The 19,870-nt window shown below is 39.7% G+C and overlaps 2 protein-coding genes across 11 annotated transcripts in view; both read left to right on the forward strand.

Moving 5' to 3' along the window:
- CASD1 (CAS1 domain containing 1) overlaps nucleotides 1-19,870 on the forward strand; it is a 509,685-nt gene that overhangs the window by 351,240 nt on the left and 138,575 nt on the right. The window lies entirely within an intron of this gene.
- The window catches only part of PPP1R9A (protein phosphatase 1 regulatory subunit 9A), a 237,510-nt gene that overhangs the window by 132,656 nt on the left and 84,984 nt on the right, over nucleotides 1-19,870 (forward strand). For all 9 annotated transcript variants that reach the window (XM_050941685.1, XM_050941687.1, XM_050941684.1 and 6 more), the window contains exon 5: nucleotides 4,987-5,091. In XM_050941685.1, the coding sequence (XP_050797642.1) occupies nucleotides 4,987-5,091 (105 nt within the window). The remainder of the gene's footprint in view (nucleotides 1-4,986; nucleotides 5,092-19,870) is intronic.

Here is a 19,870-nt window from a genome sequence, read left to right on the forward strand (position 1 = left end):
AAAATCCTGCTGAGCAGAAGTTGTGTGGAGTTTTCCATCCAGTGAATTTTCCATCGGTTAACCAAATGTATTTCACATAGCAACAGTTAAAATGTTGCCAGACTTCCCATCGTGCAAAACCTTATGCTTCAGCAGCTTTGAGAAGCTCAAGTCAGGAGGGCGCATGGCCATGCTTACTTCTTGTGGGCATTCACTTTCCCCTCCTGTTAGTTTTGCTAAGGTTTCAGTAGCTGCCTTTTTAGCTGCTTTCAGCAATAAGCGTAATAATTGGTATTCCAGCTGCTGGCAGTGGTCTAGGCATGTTACTATGCTGTGGGCTATCAAAAATCTCCCCCCTAAAAATCCACCCAGCTTATGAACAGTTCTTGTGTTTTTCAGAAGATCAGGATCACTTTCAGTATCAAGTGTTCCCGTTCGACCTTCTTGCCTGCCCCAAGAGTGTTCCTTGAGGTACTGGCAGTGGTCGCAGCTTACCTTCAATGTCTGGGCATAGTAATTTTTCTATACCTCAATGACTGGCTACTCAAGGGCCAATCTTATAATGAGGTTTTTGACGCCATAAGGATGATGAGATCTGAGTTCCGCAAGCTAGAATTGCCGCTCAACATTGAGAAATTCACTTTGAGCCTGGTGCAAAGAGTGGAGTTCATAGGAGCCTCCTTAGACACTATATCAGCCAGGGCTTATCTTCCCTCCAACAGATTATCGATGTTAGCAGATGTCATCTCAAAGATTCAAAGCAGCCCACAGACATTGACAAGAAGTCGTCTTCAATTGCTTGGATGTATGGCAGTCTGCACCTTTGTGACACCACATATGAGGCTCCTTCTTTGATGTTTTGGGGGCTGGTTCAGGACTGTTTATACTCCAGACAAACACAGCCTGCACAAGTTGGTGTAGGTCCCTCATCAGGGAGATCATACTAGATTTTTGCTTTGGCCCCTTTAATATTTGTCCTCAATTGACTAATGCTCAGGCAGCTGAGAAAGAACTCTCTCATGTTCTTTCCAAAAGACTTCATTAATTTGAGACAGGTGTACACAGCTCTCTGAATATGGAGCAGCCTATCCCTGAATATGGAATATCTATTGTGCATCAGCTCTGGAGGTTCTTTCAACCTCATTCTTATATGGTAATCAGTAAGCATAATAATTAAAAGACCATCTTTTAGCAATAAATATGAATATATTTTGAGGAATGTCTCAAATATCCTAGAATAATTGATTAAAGATTGGGATGAGATTTCTAATATTGTAATTTTTAGATAAGAATCATACTTCAGTATTGCAGAAAAGCATGGAAAATTTACTGTAACAAGTCAGCAGATTACTCCGGGTATTACTTGCCCTCAGGGAAGATGAGAAACCTGTAGTGTGGGAATTCCAAGTGACTGAGCACCACTGTCTTAATTCATGCTGCTCTAGACATAGCAGATGTTGGGTAGTTGCCATGTAAAGGGCATTCTGTGGTAAATGTCATTGGCCAATTTATCCAGAGAGCTTCTTGTAAGCTCCAGTCCAAATTAAGAATAGGATGCTAGATAAACAGAGGTAATAAAAAGTGAAGGAATCAGTGGGCAAACTGAGTATCAAATACCAATACTCTTATCACATGTGATAGGATAACTGGCTACTTTGTATAAATAATCTCCCAGTTCAAGTACAGGACAGGTGTAGTGAATGATATGTCATTTGAAAATATTTTTCTGATAATAAATTTACCTGAGAACAGCTTTTGAGGAGTGTGTAACAGTTCACAACTTGAAACGTACTAAATTATATCTCTGCAAAATATGAATTCACATTTTTAGGGCCTAATTCTGCAACCTTTCTGATATTGAGTAGCAATTATGCAAGTTGTTCCAGCAACTTAAATTAGTTCATATTGGTGAATAACTGCTGACCTGTAAGTGAGGCTTGAAGAACTAGCCCTTCGAAAATAATAGAGAAACCACCAATTTCATTCATAATAAAATGCTGTTAAACTTTTTCTTTTTAAGTCTTTGTCACCCGTAAACCTTTCTCCCATTTGATACTTAATTTGTTCTCTCTCTCACACTCACACACACACATGCGCGAAATAGCATGTTGTTATTCAGATTGCTGCCAAGCTATTCAACACATCTCTAAAAGTGAGTCAGGAACAGGATGGCGGAAGAAAGAAATGTGGGGGTGAAAGGGTGAAAATAACCGTCTGGAAATTAATTGCACCTGATGTAAATTAATAGCCATCCTTCATCTTCATATCGATCATAAAAAATCCTTTAATATTTAGAAAAAAGGATGCTGTTGATTCTGCTGTTTAAAAAAAGATTTTAGGACTGAATTTTTCCTCCTGCTCCTTTGTCATTTAATGCTGATTTTGTAAAGACAACTACCTATGTGCACCATCCAATACAAACCTGACAAAGTCATCTTGACAGTTATATCTTCAAAATCCCAGATGGATAAAGAGAGAGGAAAGAATTAAATTTATTGAAAAGGAACTCTGATTATTTTATTCTGTAATTTTAACATACATTTAACATGTTACCTCTACATTTTTTATTAGCACTTTTATTCCATTTTTACATATTAAGGCCTGAGTTTCAAAAGGTCAGATACAAAATGATGCTAATATTCGTAAGCATGTTTGCCTAATTTCTGTATAGTTCCATGTGCAATTTGTGAATTTCCACTTGCAAATGGCCAGCTATTTGACAAACTGGCCATTTGTGCACAAATAACAGATTTGCATGTGAAATCATGTTAATTGCAAAAGCAGTTTTAGCAAGCAAAAATGCACATTAATTTCTTTATGGACTGGCCTTTTGACAAAACAGTTCTCAATTACATGGAAAATCATATTAGTATTGCTTATTTTGGTAGTGTCTCCAGGGTCAAGGATTCTTTCCAAACATAGAATAAGACATGACTGGAAAATAAACGTGATTACTCTTACATGTGTATATATAGGAATACATCATATAGGAAATGTCCTTTTGGATGGCACATATTATGTATTTGGAGGATTAAGAAGACAGAAATAAGACATGGAAATAAATTAGTTAGCAGCAAAGAAAAGAAATACAGAGAGAAGTAAAAACCAAAGTGAGCTAATGGACAAAAAGACTGTCAAAATCTGTCAATCTTTTTATATTATTGAAGTATGTTCAATGTAACGGCAACAGTTACATGTATAAAAATGACATACAGTTCTGAAGGAGAGAGGGGGGCAAGTGGGGTTGCAAAGATGCAGTTTGTAGGCTTCCACAAAAGCAATATTTTCAAAATTTGCTATCTCCAGCTGGGAAATAATCCAGTGATCCACAGTTGGTCCACAGTGACAGTATGAACTTGGAAGCTACCAATGTAGCTCCAAGGAGCCATTTATGTTCAGCAGTATAGTCCAAAAAGTTGGAAGATATTATTCAAAAGGCATGTAGAAATGTGAGGTGTTATGCCAAAGCTGAGAGTGAAATTATTTTTAGTACTCCTCCACAAAATGTAGTTTCTAATTTGCATTCCTGGAGCATGTGGTTCTGAGGTCCTATGGAAAACTTCCATTATTAGGTATTTATGCTCAGGAAAAAGTGCCATTTTTAAATATCTTGACTTAAAACAAGAAGTTTTCATCTGCTCTGTTTCTGTTGGTTCTTTTTAAATCTGTGTTATCTGCTATAGTAGTTCACATACAGATGCTGAAAATACGTTTCGTTTACAATTTTTATATCCTTTTTTATTCGAAAAACTGTTGGAATTTGTATGTTTCTAGCAGAGTTGAATTTGATATGGCTCTCTTCCCTCCACGTACCTTTAATAAATGATGATGCTATCTCTGCCCTAGGGGTGCATGTTGTGTGTATTCCAGAACAAAGAGTAGCAATTCATTTTTTTTAACTTTGTCACATGGAGCAGTAGATTGTGTTATAAATAGATGTTTAAAATCTAGGAGATTCTTCCCCTGGTAAAACAATGTAAGGCCTTATCCTTCATTCCTTGTACACCCAAGACTCCCTTTCGGGTAATTGAGAATTCCTAGTATCCAGGGGATGCAAGAGCAGACCTCTTAGGGTAAATTAGTCTTTAAAATTACCTTTATCTGAAATTTAGGCATAATCTACTGAGCAGTGGCCTTTTAGATACATTATAGACTATTAAAATATTCTTTTGCTCTAAAGAATACTCAGTTTTCAAGTAGCATGAAATACTAAAACTGCAGTTTACATTGTTCTTCAAGATTGCTTAGAAAAGTACAATGTATAAGTTATTCAAGTATCTCAAGGTATGTCTACACTACAACCACTATAGCAATATAGCTCTGATGCTTCAGCTGTGTCACTGTAGTACCATAGCTGACACTTCCTACGTCAGTGGAAGGGGTTTTCCCCGCAGTGTAGTTAATCCACCTCTCCTAGAGTTGGTAACCAGGTCTACGGGCAAATTCTTCCATCAGCTTAGCTGTGTCTACGCTCTGGGCTAGGTTGACCTAACTACGGCATACAGTCCTGAGTGATGTAGCTAGGTCACTTTAACTTTTAAGTATAGACCAGGGCTAAGTTTAGTTTTGTAATGTTCCAGATTCAGCAATTTGTTTTACCTGTGATTACATACAGTACTACTGATATGGAAGATGGAGGAATGTAATTACTCATAATACTAAGATTGTCTAAAGTTGTAATTATGAGATCTGTACACAGGCAGTGACATAATTTTGTATTTTTTTCCTTGCTGTTGCTTCCAGTACTCAGCAATATTAAATAGCAAAGCATGCTTTGCCCCACTTCAGGAATGCATTTAAGCATGTGCTATATAGCAGTGAAGTCAGCCCTTTCCTGAATTGGGGTCTATATCACACACAAATAAGCTTCATTATGTTGTATGGATGGTATTTACCTCAGTTTGTTTTATTTTGGTAAAACTTCAAACACTTTTTTAAAAGCTACAATTATTGCTTCCTTTTATGTTTTGATGAGTAATTTAGGAATTTTATTTGTTTTTCTGAAAGGATCCAAGTAAATGACCAAATTGTAGAAGTGGATGGAATCAGTCTGGTTGGCGTTACACAAAATTTTGCTGCAACAGTTCTCAGAAACACCAAAGGAAATGTCAAGTGAGTAATGTTTGAAGAAGAACACACTGATGGTACTAAACATTTCAAATTATCTGGTTGCTTCCATAAGGAATATCAATTTCTTGAGGTAGGAGCAATACAAGAAAGTGGAAAGGGAGAGGGCTCTATGTCCTTTAAACCTGTGACATCGCTGCTGGGACTCCCAGCAATAGTATAAATGATATTAATTTTTTGTGATGTGACTACATGATAATTAAGATTTGGACTGAAACCACAGGTAGGGTCAGATCCTCAGTTGCTGTAATTTGATAAAACTTGTTTTCTTTCAAAGGATTTAAACCAGGCTCTGACCCATTGTTCACATAAGCCACCAAATAGGTGCCAGTTAGATGGAAATCTCAAGGAGAATCATTACCAATACTATCCCAGTACTAATTCACTGAGCCACCCTTTTTCCAGTACTTGCTCTGGGTTTATACCCATATCAGATAGTTTGTCTACCTCCTTGCTATCAAATGTTTTATTCATTTGATTAGTTCCTGCTAGTTAAAAGGGATCGTTGCAAGTGTCAATAAAATGGTGAACAGCCTAGAAAATATTGTAAAATTCACTGAGTAAAATTCGTAATAAAAGATGTAAATTCATAATGCAAAAATGTAAAATACTTGTAAGAACCATAATACAATAATGTGATCATTCCCCTCTATTCGGCACTGGTGAGGCCACATCTGGAGTATTATATCCAGTTTTGGGCCCCCCACTACAGAAAGGATGTGGACAAATTGGAGAGAGTTCAGCGGAGGGCAACGGAAATGATTAGGGGCTTGGGGCACATGATTTATGAGGAGAGGCTAAGGGAACTGGGCTTATTTAGTCTGCAGAAGAGAAGAGTGAGGGGGGATTTGATAAGAACTTTCAACTACCTGAAGCGGGGTTTCAAAGAGGATGGAGCTGGGCTGTTCTCAGTGGTGGCAGGTGACAGAACAAGAAGCAATGGTCTCAAGTTGCAGTGAGGGAGGTCTAGATTGGATATTAGGAAAAACTTTTTCACTAGGAGGGTGGTGAAGCACTGGAATGGGTTATCTAGGGAGGTGGTGGAATCTCCATCCGTAGAGGTTTTTAGTTTAGTTTTTAGTTTTAGTGGGATGATTTAGTTGGGAATTGGTCCTGCTTTGAGCAGGTGCTTGGACTAGATGACCTCCTGAGGTCTCTTACAAACCTAGAGGTTTGAGTTTTTACATTGTTGCTATTTTAAAGCTTAAAATACTGAGTTTTCGGAGACAGACTGGCTGAACTCATCAGTGTCACAACTGGATAAAGAGGATTTTAAAAAATAATACACATATTTCAATGAAAATATTTTATAAGAATATACATGCACACTTACAGAAAGCTTATGCCATTAGCACCCCTTCCTACTAATGCAGGTATCTGCTGAGGAGAAAGGATGGGATAGAATTCGGTAGAACACCCTTTCTGATTTTGCCTCATTTAAAAAAACTGTATGATAAGGACCCTCCAGTTTCCTCAGTTATAATTGTGTCCAAGGTTCCATTGTCCATCTCACAGGGAAGCTCAGAAATGTGTGAAATGTTATTGGCCAGGCTGCTTGGGTTCAGGAGAGTGAGAATATTTGCCAAGCTCCATCATGAAGTCTGTGACATAGATATCACACACAAGTACTGGTTAGGCCCTGGCAAGTTGCACTGGTTTATGTTCTGCTTACTTCAATGCACTGTGTTTGCTTTTAATTACTGAAAGCTAGACACATTCCTGAAACCCTCCCCTAACATCGCTCTTAGTGTAATTCCTTTTGAAAGTGAATCTCAGGATGCCAAAGGTTACTACCAGCTTGAAAGTGTGGCTCTACCATAAACATAAATACTTGCTTACACAGTAGATTGGATCAATCAGATCAATCAAAGATAATGTCAATCAAATGATCAATCAAAGATAATGTCTCTTAAAAACATTATTCATAAAGGGATTGCATATTTTGCTGTCATTTTTATTCCCTCTTATGCATGCAGAAACCATGTCTGTGTTGCAAAGGAAAAAAAAAAATCTGTTTCATGGCAGAACCTGTCTCCTGTTTCAGTTGCTGTGACACAGCAGTAGCATTACAGAACAATCTCTCATCCTCCCTCTCTTTTGTGGACACACGTTCACTCCATCCCACATACACTCTCTGGGGCCTTAGGAGAGCTTCCGAGGATCATCTAGGACAGGACTCCTCTCCTTTCCACAGCTATTTGTGCCTGGCTGCTGTAAGTATAGGCAAAATTCATGCTGGCATTTGAGCATCATCACTTCCTTAGCAGCTGCCATTAATGATTCACATCACTTGTGGGGGAGGGGAAAGGAATGAGTGCTGAGAATCCCATGCAGGTAAGGAGAGTCGATATTGTTTCTGATTCCTATCTTCAGCCTCTCATGTTGCCAGGGAGTGCAAGTGATGTAAAACCCCCTCCTTTTCAGGAGGAAGTGAGATGGGAAGCTAAGCAAAACTGCAAATGGAGACACATTGGTGAGAAAATGTGGAGGTAGAACTCCCTTGCTATCTATTAAAGATGTTTCTGTAGCAAATCCACATACCAACCTCTGATGGGAGAGATCACACACATACTGTTTAATAGAATTAAAGTTCTGCTTTAATTACTATATATGTTACAGTGTTGACTTAATTAATTTTACATAATTGCTTTAATGAGCACTTCGTGGCCTCTGCGCTGTCCAGGTGACAGCATGTGAACTAACAACCTAACTTTTAATGAGCACAGCTTTTTTTTTTCACATCATGAATACAGCCCATACTGTGTGTACACATGTTCTCTCTGGATTGCCACATGAACATAGTTCTGTGTGTTTCCAACATTTCTTCCCCTTACAGTCCAAAACGTTACACACTGCCATTTTTCAATTGTCTAGCAAAATGCATTTTAGCCTTTGCATTGAGGCTTATACTCGATCGATCATGTGGAAAGACATTTATGAAAGGAGTGAAATTGAAACTACTTTCGTAATTCTCACCAATAATTTGGTCACTGCTTCTTCAGAAAGCTAGTATAATGCTGATCTTTAGTGATTTCCCCCCCTTTGAGCTTTATAAACATTTTTGAATAGTCATGATAATGGAGGTTAGTGACCTAGAATAGATTCTTCAATATTGCTTCCAGAAAAATGTAACCAACCTTCTGTAATTACCATAATAAAGAGACGGTGAAAACAAAGCCGTGGCTTCTATTTTTAAACTGTTCCAATTCAAGATAACCCCTCACACCCAGAAAATAAATCGCATAAAAACTTGAAGGAGCTGATGGTTTTCTATTATTTTAAATGTTATGCTATTCAGAAGAATTGCCATACCAGAATAGAAGACCATTAGTTCAACCAGTTTGCCATTCTATGTCTGGCAACAGCCTATGTGCTTTACAGGAAGACATTCCTCAACTGTGCTCTGTACAATTTGAATAGTGGTGGTACTGAGGGCCATTATATTGTAAACCATTTCAAGCCAGGAGGTGCGGCAGTACTCCCAGCACTCCTAGTTCCAGCACTGTGCTCTGCTATCCCTCTGTGGGAAAGGGAGCAGGGGGAGTTATTTCCTAATTCCAGCTGACAAATAGTTTCTGACCTAAAGAATGAAAATTGGTAGCCCTTGTAAGAACATAAGAACGGCCATAGTGGGTCAGAACAAAGGTCCATCTAGTCAAGAGTCTTGTCTTCCATCAGTGGCCAATGCCAAGTGCTTCAGAGGGAATGAATAGAACTAGTAATCATCAACATCCCCTAGCAAAGAGTTCCACAGGTTGACTGTGCATTGTGTGAAGAAATACTTCCTTTTGTTTTAAACCTGCTGCCTATTAATTTCGTTTGGTGACCCCTGGTTCTTGTGTTATGACAAGGAGTAAATAGCACATCCTTATTTACTTTCTCCACACCAGTCATGATTTTATAGACCTATGTCATTATCCCCCCTTAGTCGTCTCTTTTCCAAGCGGAAAAGTCCCAGTCTTATTAATCTCTCCTCATATGGCAGTTGCTCCATACCCCTAATCATTTTTGTTGCCCTTTTCTGAACCTTTTCCAATTCCAGTAATATATATTTTTAGAGATTGGGTGACCACATCTGCACACAGTATTCAAGATGTGGGTGTACCATGGATTTATATAGAGGCAATATGCTATTTTCTGTCGTATTATCTATCCCTTTCCTAATAATTCCCGATATTCCATGTTAGCTGCACATTGAGTGGATATATTCAGAGAGCTATCCACAATGACTCCCAAGAACTCTTTCTTGAGTGGTAACAACTAATTTAGACGCCATCAATTTATATGTATGGTTGGGATTATGTTTTCCAATGGGCATTACTTTGCATTTATCAATGCTGCATTCCATTTGCCGTTTTGTTGCCCAGTCATCCAATTTTGTGAGATCCCTTTTTAAGTCTTTGCAGTCTGCTTTGTACTTGAGTAGTTTTTTATCATCTTTAAATTTTACCACCTCTTTATTTATGCGTTTTTGCAGATCATTTGAAAATGTTGAATAGTACTGGTCCCAGTACAGACTCCTGGCGGACACCACTATTTACCTTTCTCCATTCTGAAAATTGACCATTTATTCTTATCTTTTGTTTCCTATCTTTTAACCAGTTACTGTGCTAGATGATCAGATTGGTCCCTTCTGACCTATGAGTCTATGAGTCTATGATCCATGAGAGGACCTTCCCTCTTATCCTATGACTGCTTACTTTGCTTCAGAGTCTTTGGTGAGGTACCTTGTCAAAGGTTTTCTGAAAATTCAGCTACACTATGTCCACTGGATTCCCCTTGTCCACATGACCCCTTCAAAGAATTCTAGTAGATTGGTGAGGCATGATTTCCCTTTACAAAAGCCATGTTGACTCTTCCCCAACAAATCGTGTTCATCTATATGTCTGACAATTCTGTTCTTTACTATAGTTTCAACCAGTTTGCCTGGTACTGAAGTTAGGCTTGCTGGCTTGTAATTGCCAGGAGCCTTTTTTAAAAATTGGCATCACATTAGCCATCCTCCATTCATTAACTTTAATATGGCAAGTCTAACTACAAATGTTATTTCAGCTCATGTAAATGCCAAGTCCTCTTTAATCTTGTGGAACTATTTAGCTTGCTAATCTTCTGCATTAGTGAATTCCAGTCTGATTTTGCACTGGAGGGATTATTTTTTGAAATGCGTATTGTCTTTTCAGTTTTACTGAGTGTCACCCTTCTCTCATCTTTCTGGGGATGGGATAAAGGGCAGTGTCAGACTAGTACCATTTGGTATAGTGGAGGGCCAGTTCTGCTGTAGTTATGGTTGGGATGTCCTTCCTGTTTAAAAGACTGACTTCTCTAAGTACTTTAAAATTTGCACAGTTACTGAGCTTGACTTGGAATTTGGTATGCCTCATGGGGGCACAGGCTTCGCGTGGTGATCCAGATTTGGAGCCGTTTGACCAAAGGCTTCCTGAGTTACAACCCCATGGGGGAAAACCCAGCTTTTCTGAAGGTGGATGAATTTCCAACTTCTTTTGTGCACACATAGGACTCAAACCAGGGCTGAGATCCTTGCATCAGGATCTCAGACATTCAAGGATTACCACCCACTAGCCCTTTCGGGGAAATCGCATTACAGCATTGTTTGGAGAAGTTTGGCACATGCCTATCTAGAGAACCAATCAGTTCTAAGGCTCATGCACTACACTGATTACACTGCATGTGCACAGAGAGAGAGAGGCTAAGGGAGTTGAAAGCCAGCTGTAGCTCACAGGACTTAATTTCTCCAGGGGAATGTTATAGGCATCAAACTTGAGCACTACCCAGGCACTGTGAGTTCACATCTAGCCCTGGGCATATATCCTCTGTCAAAGGATTTCTTTATTATCCAGGAATGTAGTCTGACTAAAGCAGAAAGGAAGGTGCTCATACTGTATTTAGAAGGTACTTAAACTATGTTTGAAATGACAGTAAATTACACATGCAAATGCTTGCTGGAAGGGGAGGGTGATTGGGGTGGAAGAGTGGGGTGGAAATAGGGGGAAAGGAGTTTGGAACTGCAGTGAGGGGAGGGATGATCATGGGGAGGAGATAAAATGGAGGAGTGTACGTAGGAGAGGCTTGTGGGGGTCAGATGAGAAGGAGAGGGTGGGGGTTTTGGAAGAATGGGAGGGGAGAGACAACTGGGAAGTGGGTTTGGGGAGTGAGTCATAGGGGGACAGAGAGAATAGGGGCAGAGGCACCTATCAGCCCCACATATCTCTTCCATGTATCTGCCTGGATCAGGGGGGCTGCCTGTCTTAGGAGTACTGAGCCTCTTTCTCTAGCTTTATTTGTGTCAGTTTCTGGGGGATCCCACCCCCTCTAGGAGGCTCTGTCCCTTCCATCATGCTATCTGGAGTGGTTCATGAACTTGGGTGCCAACCTTAGGGCTGACTGTTACAAATCAGCACACAAACTCCAGACTGGCTGTGTGTTCTATAATTAGATTTCATCAACCTAGTATCAAGTGTGAACTCCTCAAGCACTATAACAGCCTTAAAACGGAGTCACAGACAGTCCTCTTGGGCACGCCAGTCTATCTTGCCACCCAGGCAAGCCTACTTTTGTGATAGATGGTCCCTTACACCAAAAATCAGAACAATATTTAGGTTACTCCCAGTCCCAAAGAACCGGTCACTTACCCCTTGTCATTTGTACCTGAGATCTCTCACAAAAGTCAAAGCTTGTAGCCAGTCCTGTAATAAACTTATTAAAGATTTATTAACTAGGAAAAAGGAATGATAATTATTTATAAGGTTAAAGCAGGTAAACATACACACACAGATGAATTACAATTTTAAGTTTCAAAAAGTATTATAAGCTGCTGTAATATGTAAACTATATGTCTTTTAGAGCTAACCCAAGCTAAGCAGCTTGGGGATCCCGTGCTTATGCTTAGAAATATTGCCCTCTCTAAACTCCAAGCAACATAGTGGTACAGTTCTTTCTGGTCAGGGATTTTTATTCCTTTCCCATAAAGTTCAAACTGTGAAGGGATAAGAGTTTGTGCACATCACCTCTTCACAGGTGTGGGGAGAGAAATAAACAAAGTCTTTTGCCCACTAATGTTCCACAATGGTTCATTTGGTGTCTGTAGGCCTTCTTTTGTTGGACAGGAGATGACAAGTCTGGTGATAAACTAGTATTTCACACTTGGTAATGCTTCTCTCCTGGCTCTGGGGGTTTCCAGTTGCATAGCAAACACTTAACACTTAACTATTACCTTATGACATGGAATACAGATATTATAAGTGAAATTAATGCATGCAGCAACTCAAAAGCATTTCATAAAATCCAAACACTAAACACATTCTTATAAACGTAACATGTATTTTAACAATGCTAAAACACAGGTGAGCCAGACTGGTTTCCAGCTACTTATTTGTCAGTGTTCAGTGAGGCCTAGGAGCATTCGTATGAGCCGGCCCATCCTCCATCTGTGTCCTCTTCATGTGAGCAAGGATATGGGGGAGTTGCTCTTCTGGGGCATCTGAACTCCTCACCCTGCATCCTCTGTGTGTGGCAGGATCGGGGGGATCACTACCCATCTACAGGGGATCTGAAACCCCTTTTGACTCCCTCATGTGAGCTGGGATTTGGGGGACTTCCCCCTCCTAGGGGCATCTTTGCCCCTTTCCTTGCCCTCCCGAAGTGATATTGGCGGGGGGCAGGTCTTGTCCCTCTACAGGGGTTTGAAACCTCTGGCTTTCTGGGTGCAGTGCTTAGAGCAGGTATACTGGGAGCATGCAACAAGAACACGTTGCTGAGACTGAGGTGGGGCATTGAGAATAGGCATACTTGATGCGTATCACAGGTTCTCCAGCACTGGTGAGGGGGCATGGGAACACTCACAGACATGAATGGAGCAGTTCACCTATCTCACAGCTGTTCATCTCCATAGGGTGTTTACATTCAGATACATATAGGGGGTGTACATATGGCCATGTCTTCCGTGGCTGGCTACCACCCTTAGAATTGAGGACTACTTCAGAGAATATAGATTAGCTGCATACTGTGTATTCAGGGAACACCAGTGTCTGCATTATGTCAGAATACTGACCAGTATGATGGGAAGGAAAAGACCTTGCCCACCATGGGTTAAACCAGTGTTTAAGATTAAGAAATTGTTTATCACGGGCTATTGCATTTCCCAGGCCTAACCTAACATCTGCTTTTGTAGCATTTTTACACAAAGCTGACCCACCACTCAGTTCCGACACTAATAGACACTCTTAAATGAGAATAACTAATCTAAGTTAATTAACATCCAGTTTTTACTTGACTTTCTCGTAGTCCTATTTAAAAATCAGTTCAATGTTGTTGTTTCATAATGTAAGTGTTTTAGGTCTTCGTGACTGTTTGTTTCATTTTCAGATTGTTTCTTATGTGAAAATACATGAACTAGGATGTGGTAATTTGCTCATTCGCATAGAGAATCTAAAACTTTATGACTTCTGTAGTTTGAGGTTGACTTTTCTAAAAGAGCTTGATCTTATTCATGGAAAACTGTCACTAGATCTAGGTTATGTTGTTGCCACTAAATAGAAGTCTCTTTTCCTACAGGGTTCACGCCACGTAGTGGTGTAAAATGTGCCATGCTTGTTTGTAAATTGTTTTAAACGTGTTCTGAGGCAATGTTGTCTTCCTAGGTTTGCAAAGAGACAGAGTGAAACAGTGGGCTAAGTTCTGCTCTCCTCTAACCTCGCTACTTCACTGAAATCAGCTGGTTTTCTCCATATTATTTCAATGTACAAACCACTGCAGAACCACTGTACTTTAAGTTGAAAAAGTTCAGGAAAGTAAGGTATTAAGTATGCTCAAAAGTATCATTGGGCTGAAGGAAATCTGAGAATTGCTGCCAGATTCAGTGGAATACTTCCTTAATCCTCCAGGAGGGTTTTATTTTTTTAGTTTTGTTTTTTTTAAACTACAATAACTCAAAATGAATCTGAAAGTACTAATGTTCTGCTCATAAATTAGATGTAGCTTACTGAGTAGTTTTAAGTGAAATTGACTCTTTATTTCACCCTGTTTTACAAACAGAAATCCTGATCCTGAAATGACTTGTGCACATGCTTATCTTTACACACTCTGAGTCTTCCCAATGGGAGTTAGGGTAGAATTTTTGGCCCTGTCTCCTATATATCTTTCATCTCACCTTCAAGATTTGCCCTCAAGGATTTTTAATTCCCCCATATTTTCCATCTCCCCATGTCTAAGGATAGAATCAAATATTAATTATATTTCTAGCTCCAGACCTGTTTATTTTAACAATGCCTTTTAGGAGAGTGTTTCACATCTAGCCATTGAGTAAGATGGGTCACTGTTAATATCAAAGTCAGTTCATGCCATGCGTTTGGCAGCTGCGATGCTGTTTGTGCTGTTATGGCTCTTTGTGAATATCAGAAATAATTTACAGCAAAAGTAGCCACATTTGAAAACGGCCCAGATGTTTAGTATATTGCAATGGTCTGTAGTAATACTTCATGTTGCTGCTGTGTTTTATTATGTTTTATAGTAATATAAGTAATATGAAGTATAATTGCTGTTTTTATAATAGAGAAAATTGTCCTGATCATGAAGTCTCAAAGAAGTTAAAAAGGTTAAACTTTGATTTATCTTACATCCAGAAATAGGGCTACTGTATAAACAGCTTCTTAAAGATAATGTGGCACATAGATTTTACATTTCTCTTCTATTTAATAACACTTTTGACCTTAAGACTTAACTTGCCTGTTCTAAAATACATGTGCCTAATCCTAGTGAACCAGTGATGGAAAATATATAATTAGTCACTTTTATTTAAGTAGTACAATATGCTTCAATGACTAATTTTCTGGGCAGTGATTCACAACCTTCTGCCTCTTTTTTCATATTTAAACACTTCTGGTTATGACATTTTCTATCTTCATATTTAGAACTGGACTAGGTTTGAATATCTAATTAAATGTTTAAAAACCTCTCCCTCCATAGAAGCATTTATTGATAATTAAAGCTTTATACATCAAAAACATTTTTTCATGTATATTAGAGTGTGTGATATTTATTCTCTTATTGGTGTCAAGTGTTAGAAGGGTAGCCATGTTAGTGTGTATCCACAAAAACAACAAGGAGTCCGGTGGCACCTGAAAGACTAACAGATTTATTTATAAGAACATAAGAACAGCCATACTGGGTCAGACCAAAGGTCCATCTAGCTCAGTATCCTGTCTACCGACAGTGGCCAATGCCAGGTGCCCCAGAGGGAGTGAACCTAACAGACAATGATCAAGTGATCTCTCTCCTGCCATCCATCTCCATCCTCTGACAAACAGAGGCTAGGGACACCATTCCTTACCCATCCTGGCTAATAGCCATTTATGGACTTAACCACCATGAATTTATCCAGTTCCCTTTTAAATGCTGTTGTAGTCCTAGCCTTCACAACTTCCTTAGGCAAGGAATTCCACAAGTTGACTGTGCGCTGCGTGAAGAAGAACTTCCTTTTATTTGTTTTAAACCTGCTGCCCATTAATTTCATTTGGTGAACCCTCGTTCTTGTATTATGGGAATAAGTAAATAACTTTTCCTTATCCACTTTCTCCACATCACTCATGATTTTATATGCCTCTATCATATCTCCCCTTAGTCTCCTCTTTTCCAAGCTGAAGAATCCAAGCCTCTTTAATCTTTCCTCATATGGGACCCGTTCCAAACCCCTAATCATTTTAATTGCCCTTTTCTGAACCGTTTCTAGTGCCAGGGCATAAACTACTCCTCATTGTTTTTGTGTTCTCTTTTTGTGACCTTTTTTACCAGTTATAGAAATGTCTTTATTTTGTATATTTAAGTATATATTTTAAAACTGGGAATGTAACAAGGCAACTGGTCTAAAATATCCTTATTTAGTTTAGTTTGTGTTCTGAAAACTGTAGTCACTAAACACTGAACCTGTATTTTGGCAATTTACAATATCATTTCAAGAAAAAAAAATTAACACTGCTAAATATTTATTTTCTAACATATCCTCAGTCTGACTATGGCAGCAGATAACTCACTTAAACTCCTGTTTGTTGAAGTTGTAGGAATGTAGAGTACTTGCTCTATTTCTGTTTTGGAAAACACCTGGTAGATGCTTTGATGTCATTGTGTGAGGGTTTTATTTATGTATACACTAAGACCTTTATGTGTCATTGTCCAGACTTAATTTTGTTGTCTGTTTCAAGACCTGAAAATAGTATAACAATAAACCATGAGTGCCTTTGGAAGGGGAGGAAAAATATATTTTAAAACCTCTAACAATAACCTAAAATAGCCTACCTTCATAAAGATGTCAGGACATTCAACTCCAGTATTTCAGGACTAGTGTTGCCAGGTGTCTGGTTTTTGACCGGAACGCCCGGTCGAAAAGGGACCCTGGCAGCTCCAGTCAGCACAGCTGACTGGACCATTAAAAAAGTCCGGTTGGCAGGGCTGGCAAACTCCAATGGGACTTGTGGGGGCCTAGATGCCCCGACGCCTAGGAGCCGAGGGACACATTGCTAGTTCCGGGGAGCCGCCTGAGGTAAGCGCTGCCCAAAGCCCAAACCCACTCCCTCACCCCAATCTCGTGCCCCAGCCTGCAGCCCCCTCCCACACCCAAACTCCCTCCCAGAGCCTGCAGTCTGCACCTCTTCCTGCACCCCTGCACCAGCCTGGAGCCCCCTCCCGTAACCTGAACCCCCTCATTTCTGGCCCCACCCTGGAACCAGCACCTCCAGCCAGAGCCCTCACCTCCTCCTGTACCCCAATCCCCTGCCCCACCCTTGTAAAAATGAGCAAGTAAGTGAGGATGGGGAAGAGCGAGTGACAGAGGAAGGGGGGATGGAGTGAGCGGGGGGTGGGGCCTCAGAGAAGGAGCAGGTGTTTAGTTTTATGCAATTAGAAAGTTGGCAACCTATTCAGGACCCTTCCTGGTCTAGAAGCCAGAACTTTCCAGTTGGAAATATAAAATTCTCCCCTTTTCAGTGGTGAAAAATTACCCATTTTTAGTCCCAAGAAGTCATGAGATATCAGATTTTAAACCTATTGCTGGTGCAAGACTGCATATTGCACATCCTAGGCCTTTGGATTATGTACATAATGGCTGTGTGAAGCTGTTATGGAGTTTTAGGTCCCAAAGGAAGGGGGTTACGGGGCAGAGGGCCGTGAAGTGCATGATAAATGCTGTGTATTACATGGGTCCACAGTTTATTATATGGGTATTACCGTCACATGTGTATCTATCACAGGTGCCTTGGTGATATCTATCTAATAAAAGCCTGTTTAAGTTAGTTAGCTTAAAGCAGAATTAATTTTTGCTGTATTCTCCCTTTACTTGTTGCTTCAGAGGACAGACTAATTCATGACAAACATGGATGTTCTCCATCTTTACTTACAACAACCATGTTAAGGACCCAGTGCTGCTTCCATTGAAGACTGAAAGTTTGGCCATTTTATTCATTTGGAGTAGTAGTAGGCCCTAAAATTATAGATCAGAAGAGACAGGACCAGGCTGTTTGGTGCTGTATCCCTATATGGAAGGGATAGGCCAGAGAGGCAACAAGGAGGTGCTTTATCCCTCTGTCATGGATGGGTCACAGTGCCAGATTTAGTGACAGCAGGATCAGTATGCCAGTTTGAGAGCTGGTTTGATGAGGGTTAAACTGATTATTTGTATTCTGTTAATCTCAGTGTTTCCTGTTGACATTAGAAAGCTAACTATGTTCTTTATGAATGGTTTGTTTTGGTCTCCAACTTGGACTCATCATTTCAAATGGGTTCATTTTAGTCACCTTTCTTTCCCTTTCCGAAGTCATCCTTTGCTACTTTGGTTCTGTGTGTGCAGCATATCTCCAAATTGTATTCCTTTCTGCTAGTCTATGACTTCATGGGTAGATTGCTTTAAATCAAAGAGATTTAAATCACTGGTTTTAAGCATGATTTAAATCAGCAAGCAAGAAACCTCAATTTAAATCATGAATTTTAATTGTGTATTACATTTGTACTTTTTTACAAAGATTGATTTTCATTAGTTGGTACCAACTGAAAAGTACTTATGATTTTTATCAAAGTCTATTTGGATGAAGATTCAAATTTGATTAAAATGCACAAAACATATTTTACGTTTTTTTAAAAAAATATTAAATAAAAGTACAGTAAAAGCACTGTATACATCAGAAGACAACGTTTTTCAAAACATGTTTTGCACTTAAAGAAAGGAAATATGACTTGTAGTTAACGAATTGAACTGATTGTTACTGATCATTGTGTCCTTCCAGATTTTAGAGCTTGCAGATCTTGGCCAATCACACTCAGTTTGCATTCATAGATTGGAAGAGGAAAATAAGATTTCCTGCTTTCTCAACTCCCAATTGGTCTCTGAACTTTGGCTGGACTAGTCATTGAACTGAACTAGTTGAATAAACTGAAGTGAAGAAAATATTCTTTCTGCACCTGCAAAAGAGGCTACTGCTGTCAAAAGCTGGTTTAGCATTTCAACAAATCCTGAATCCAGGTGTTTAGCCCATGATTTCCACCAGTTCATTGGATTGACTTCCTTTAAAACTTGGCATCAAATATGTACTGTTTAATATTATTTTATGCATTTATTAATTATAAGTGTAGGTCTTAACATAAGTTGTCAATTTCAGAGTAATTTTAAATAGGTTTATTTTTTAAAAAATAATGCTATATTTCATTTAACTACAAAAATCAAATTTAAATTAAAAAATCAGTTTTTTAAATTATTTTTATTCACCCTGGTCTGGCAGATTACTTGGCATGGGCTTGGATTTATTCACTCATGGGACCTTGTCTTACACAGATGCCAAATTCCACATGACTTTCAAGAACACACAATGCCATCTAATACTGTGACAAAGTTCCTCCTCTACCTTAGTGGGTCCTGCGCTTATTGGCGGATTTGTTCACCTCAGTGATCTTCCCCTCTTGTGGAACCCACAGTCTGGGTCAGCTCCTCCGGTGTCTGATCAGGAGTTGGGAGGTTTGGGGGGAACCCGGGCCCGCCCTCTACTCCGGGTTCCAGCCCAGGGCCCTGTGAATCGCAGCTGACTGTAGTGCCTCCTGTACTAGCTGCATGACAGCTACAACTCCCTGGGCTACTTCCCCATGGCCTCCTCCAAACACCTTCTTTATCCTCACCACAGGACCTTCCTCCTGGTGTCTGATAACGCTTGTCCTCCTCAATCCTCTAGCGGTACACTCTCTCACTCTCAGCTCCTTGCCGTCTTGCTCCCAGCTCCTCACACACGCTCCTTCTCCTCTGGCTCCTCTCTGCCTGACTGGAGTGAGCTCCTTTTTAAACCCAGGTGCCCTGATTAGCTTGCCTTGATTGGCTGCAGGTGTTCTAATTAAAGTAGCTATCTCTACTACCTTCTAGAAAGATCTTAATTGGCCCCAGGTGCCTTGATTAACCTGGAGCAACTGCCATTTGGTTACTAGGGATTTGTTTAGCCTGGGGCTAACATACCTGTTTCTCAGTACTTTACTGTAGCCATCTGGCCATGCCCCATCACAATACAAATAGAATTTTTCCTCTTACACAGAATATAATGCACCCTCTAGTGTTTTATATATGTTCATCTTTTGCCCCAAATGTTTAGGAAACAACTAAATCACCATATGGAATGTCTCAGTGGCCTGACTTTGCTTTACAGATCTGCATAATGTTTTTCAGCTGTAAGCAGCTAATCCTCTTTCTAGCATGTTAAGAACATACTCTTCGAACTTTGATTCG

This window comes from Gopherus flavomarginatus, chromosome 2 (genome assembly GCF_025201925.1).
Source record: "Gopherus flavomarginatus isolate rGopFla2 chromosome 2, rGopFla2.mat.asm, whole genome shotgun sequence".
In the NCBI taxonomy this organism is placed as follows: domain Eukaryota; kingdom Metazoa; phylum Chordata; order Testudines; family Testudinidae; genus Gopherus; species Gopherus flavomarginatus.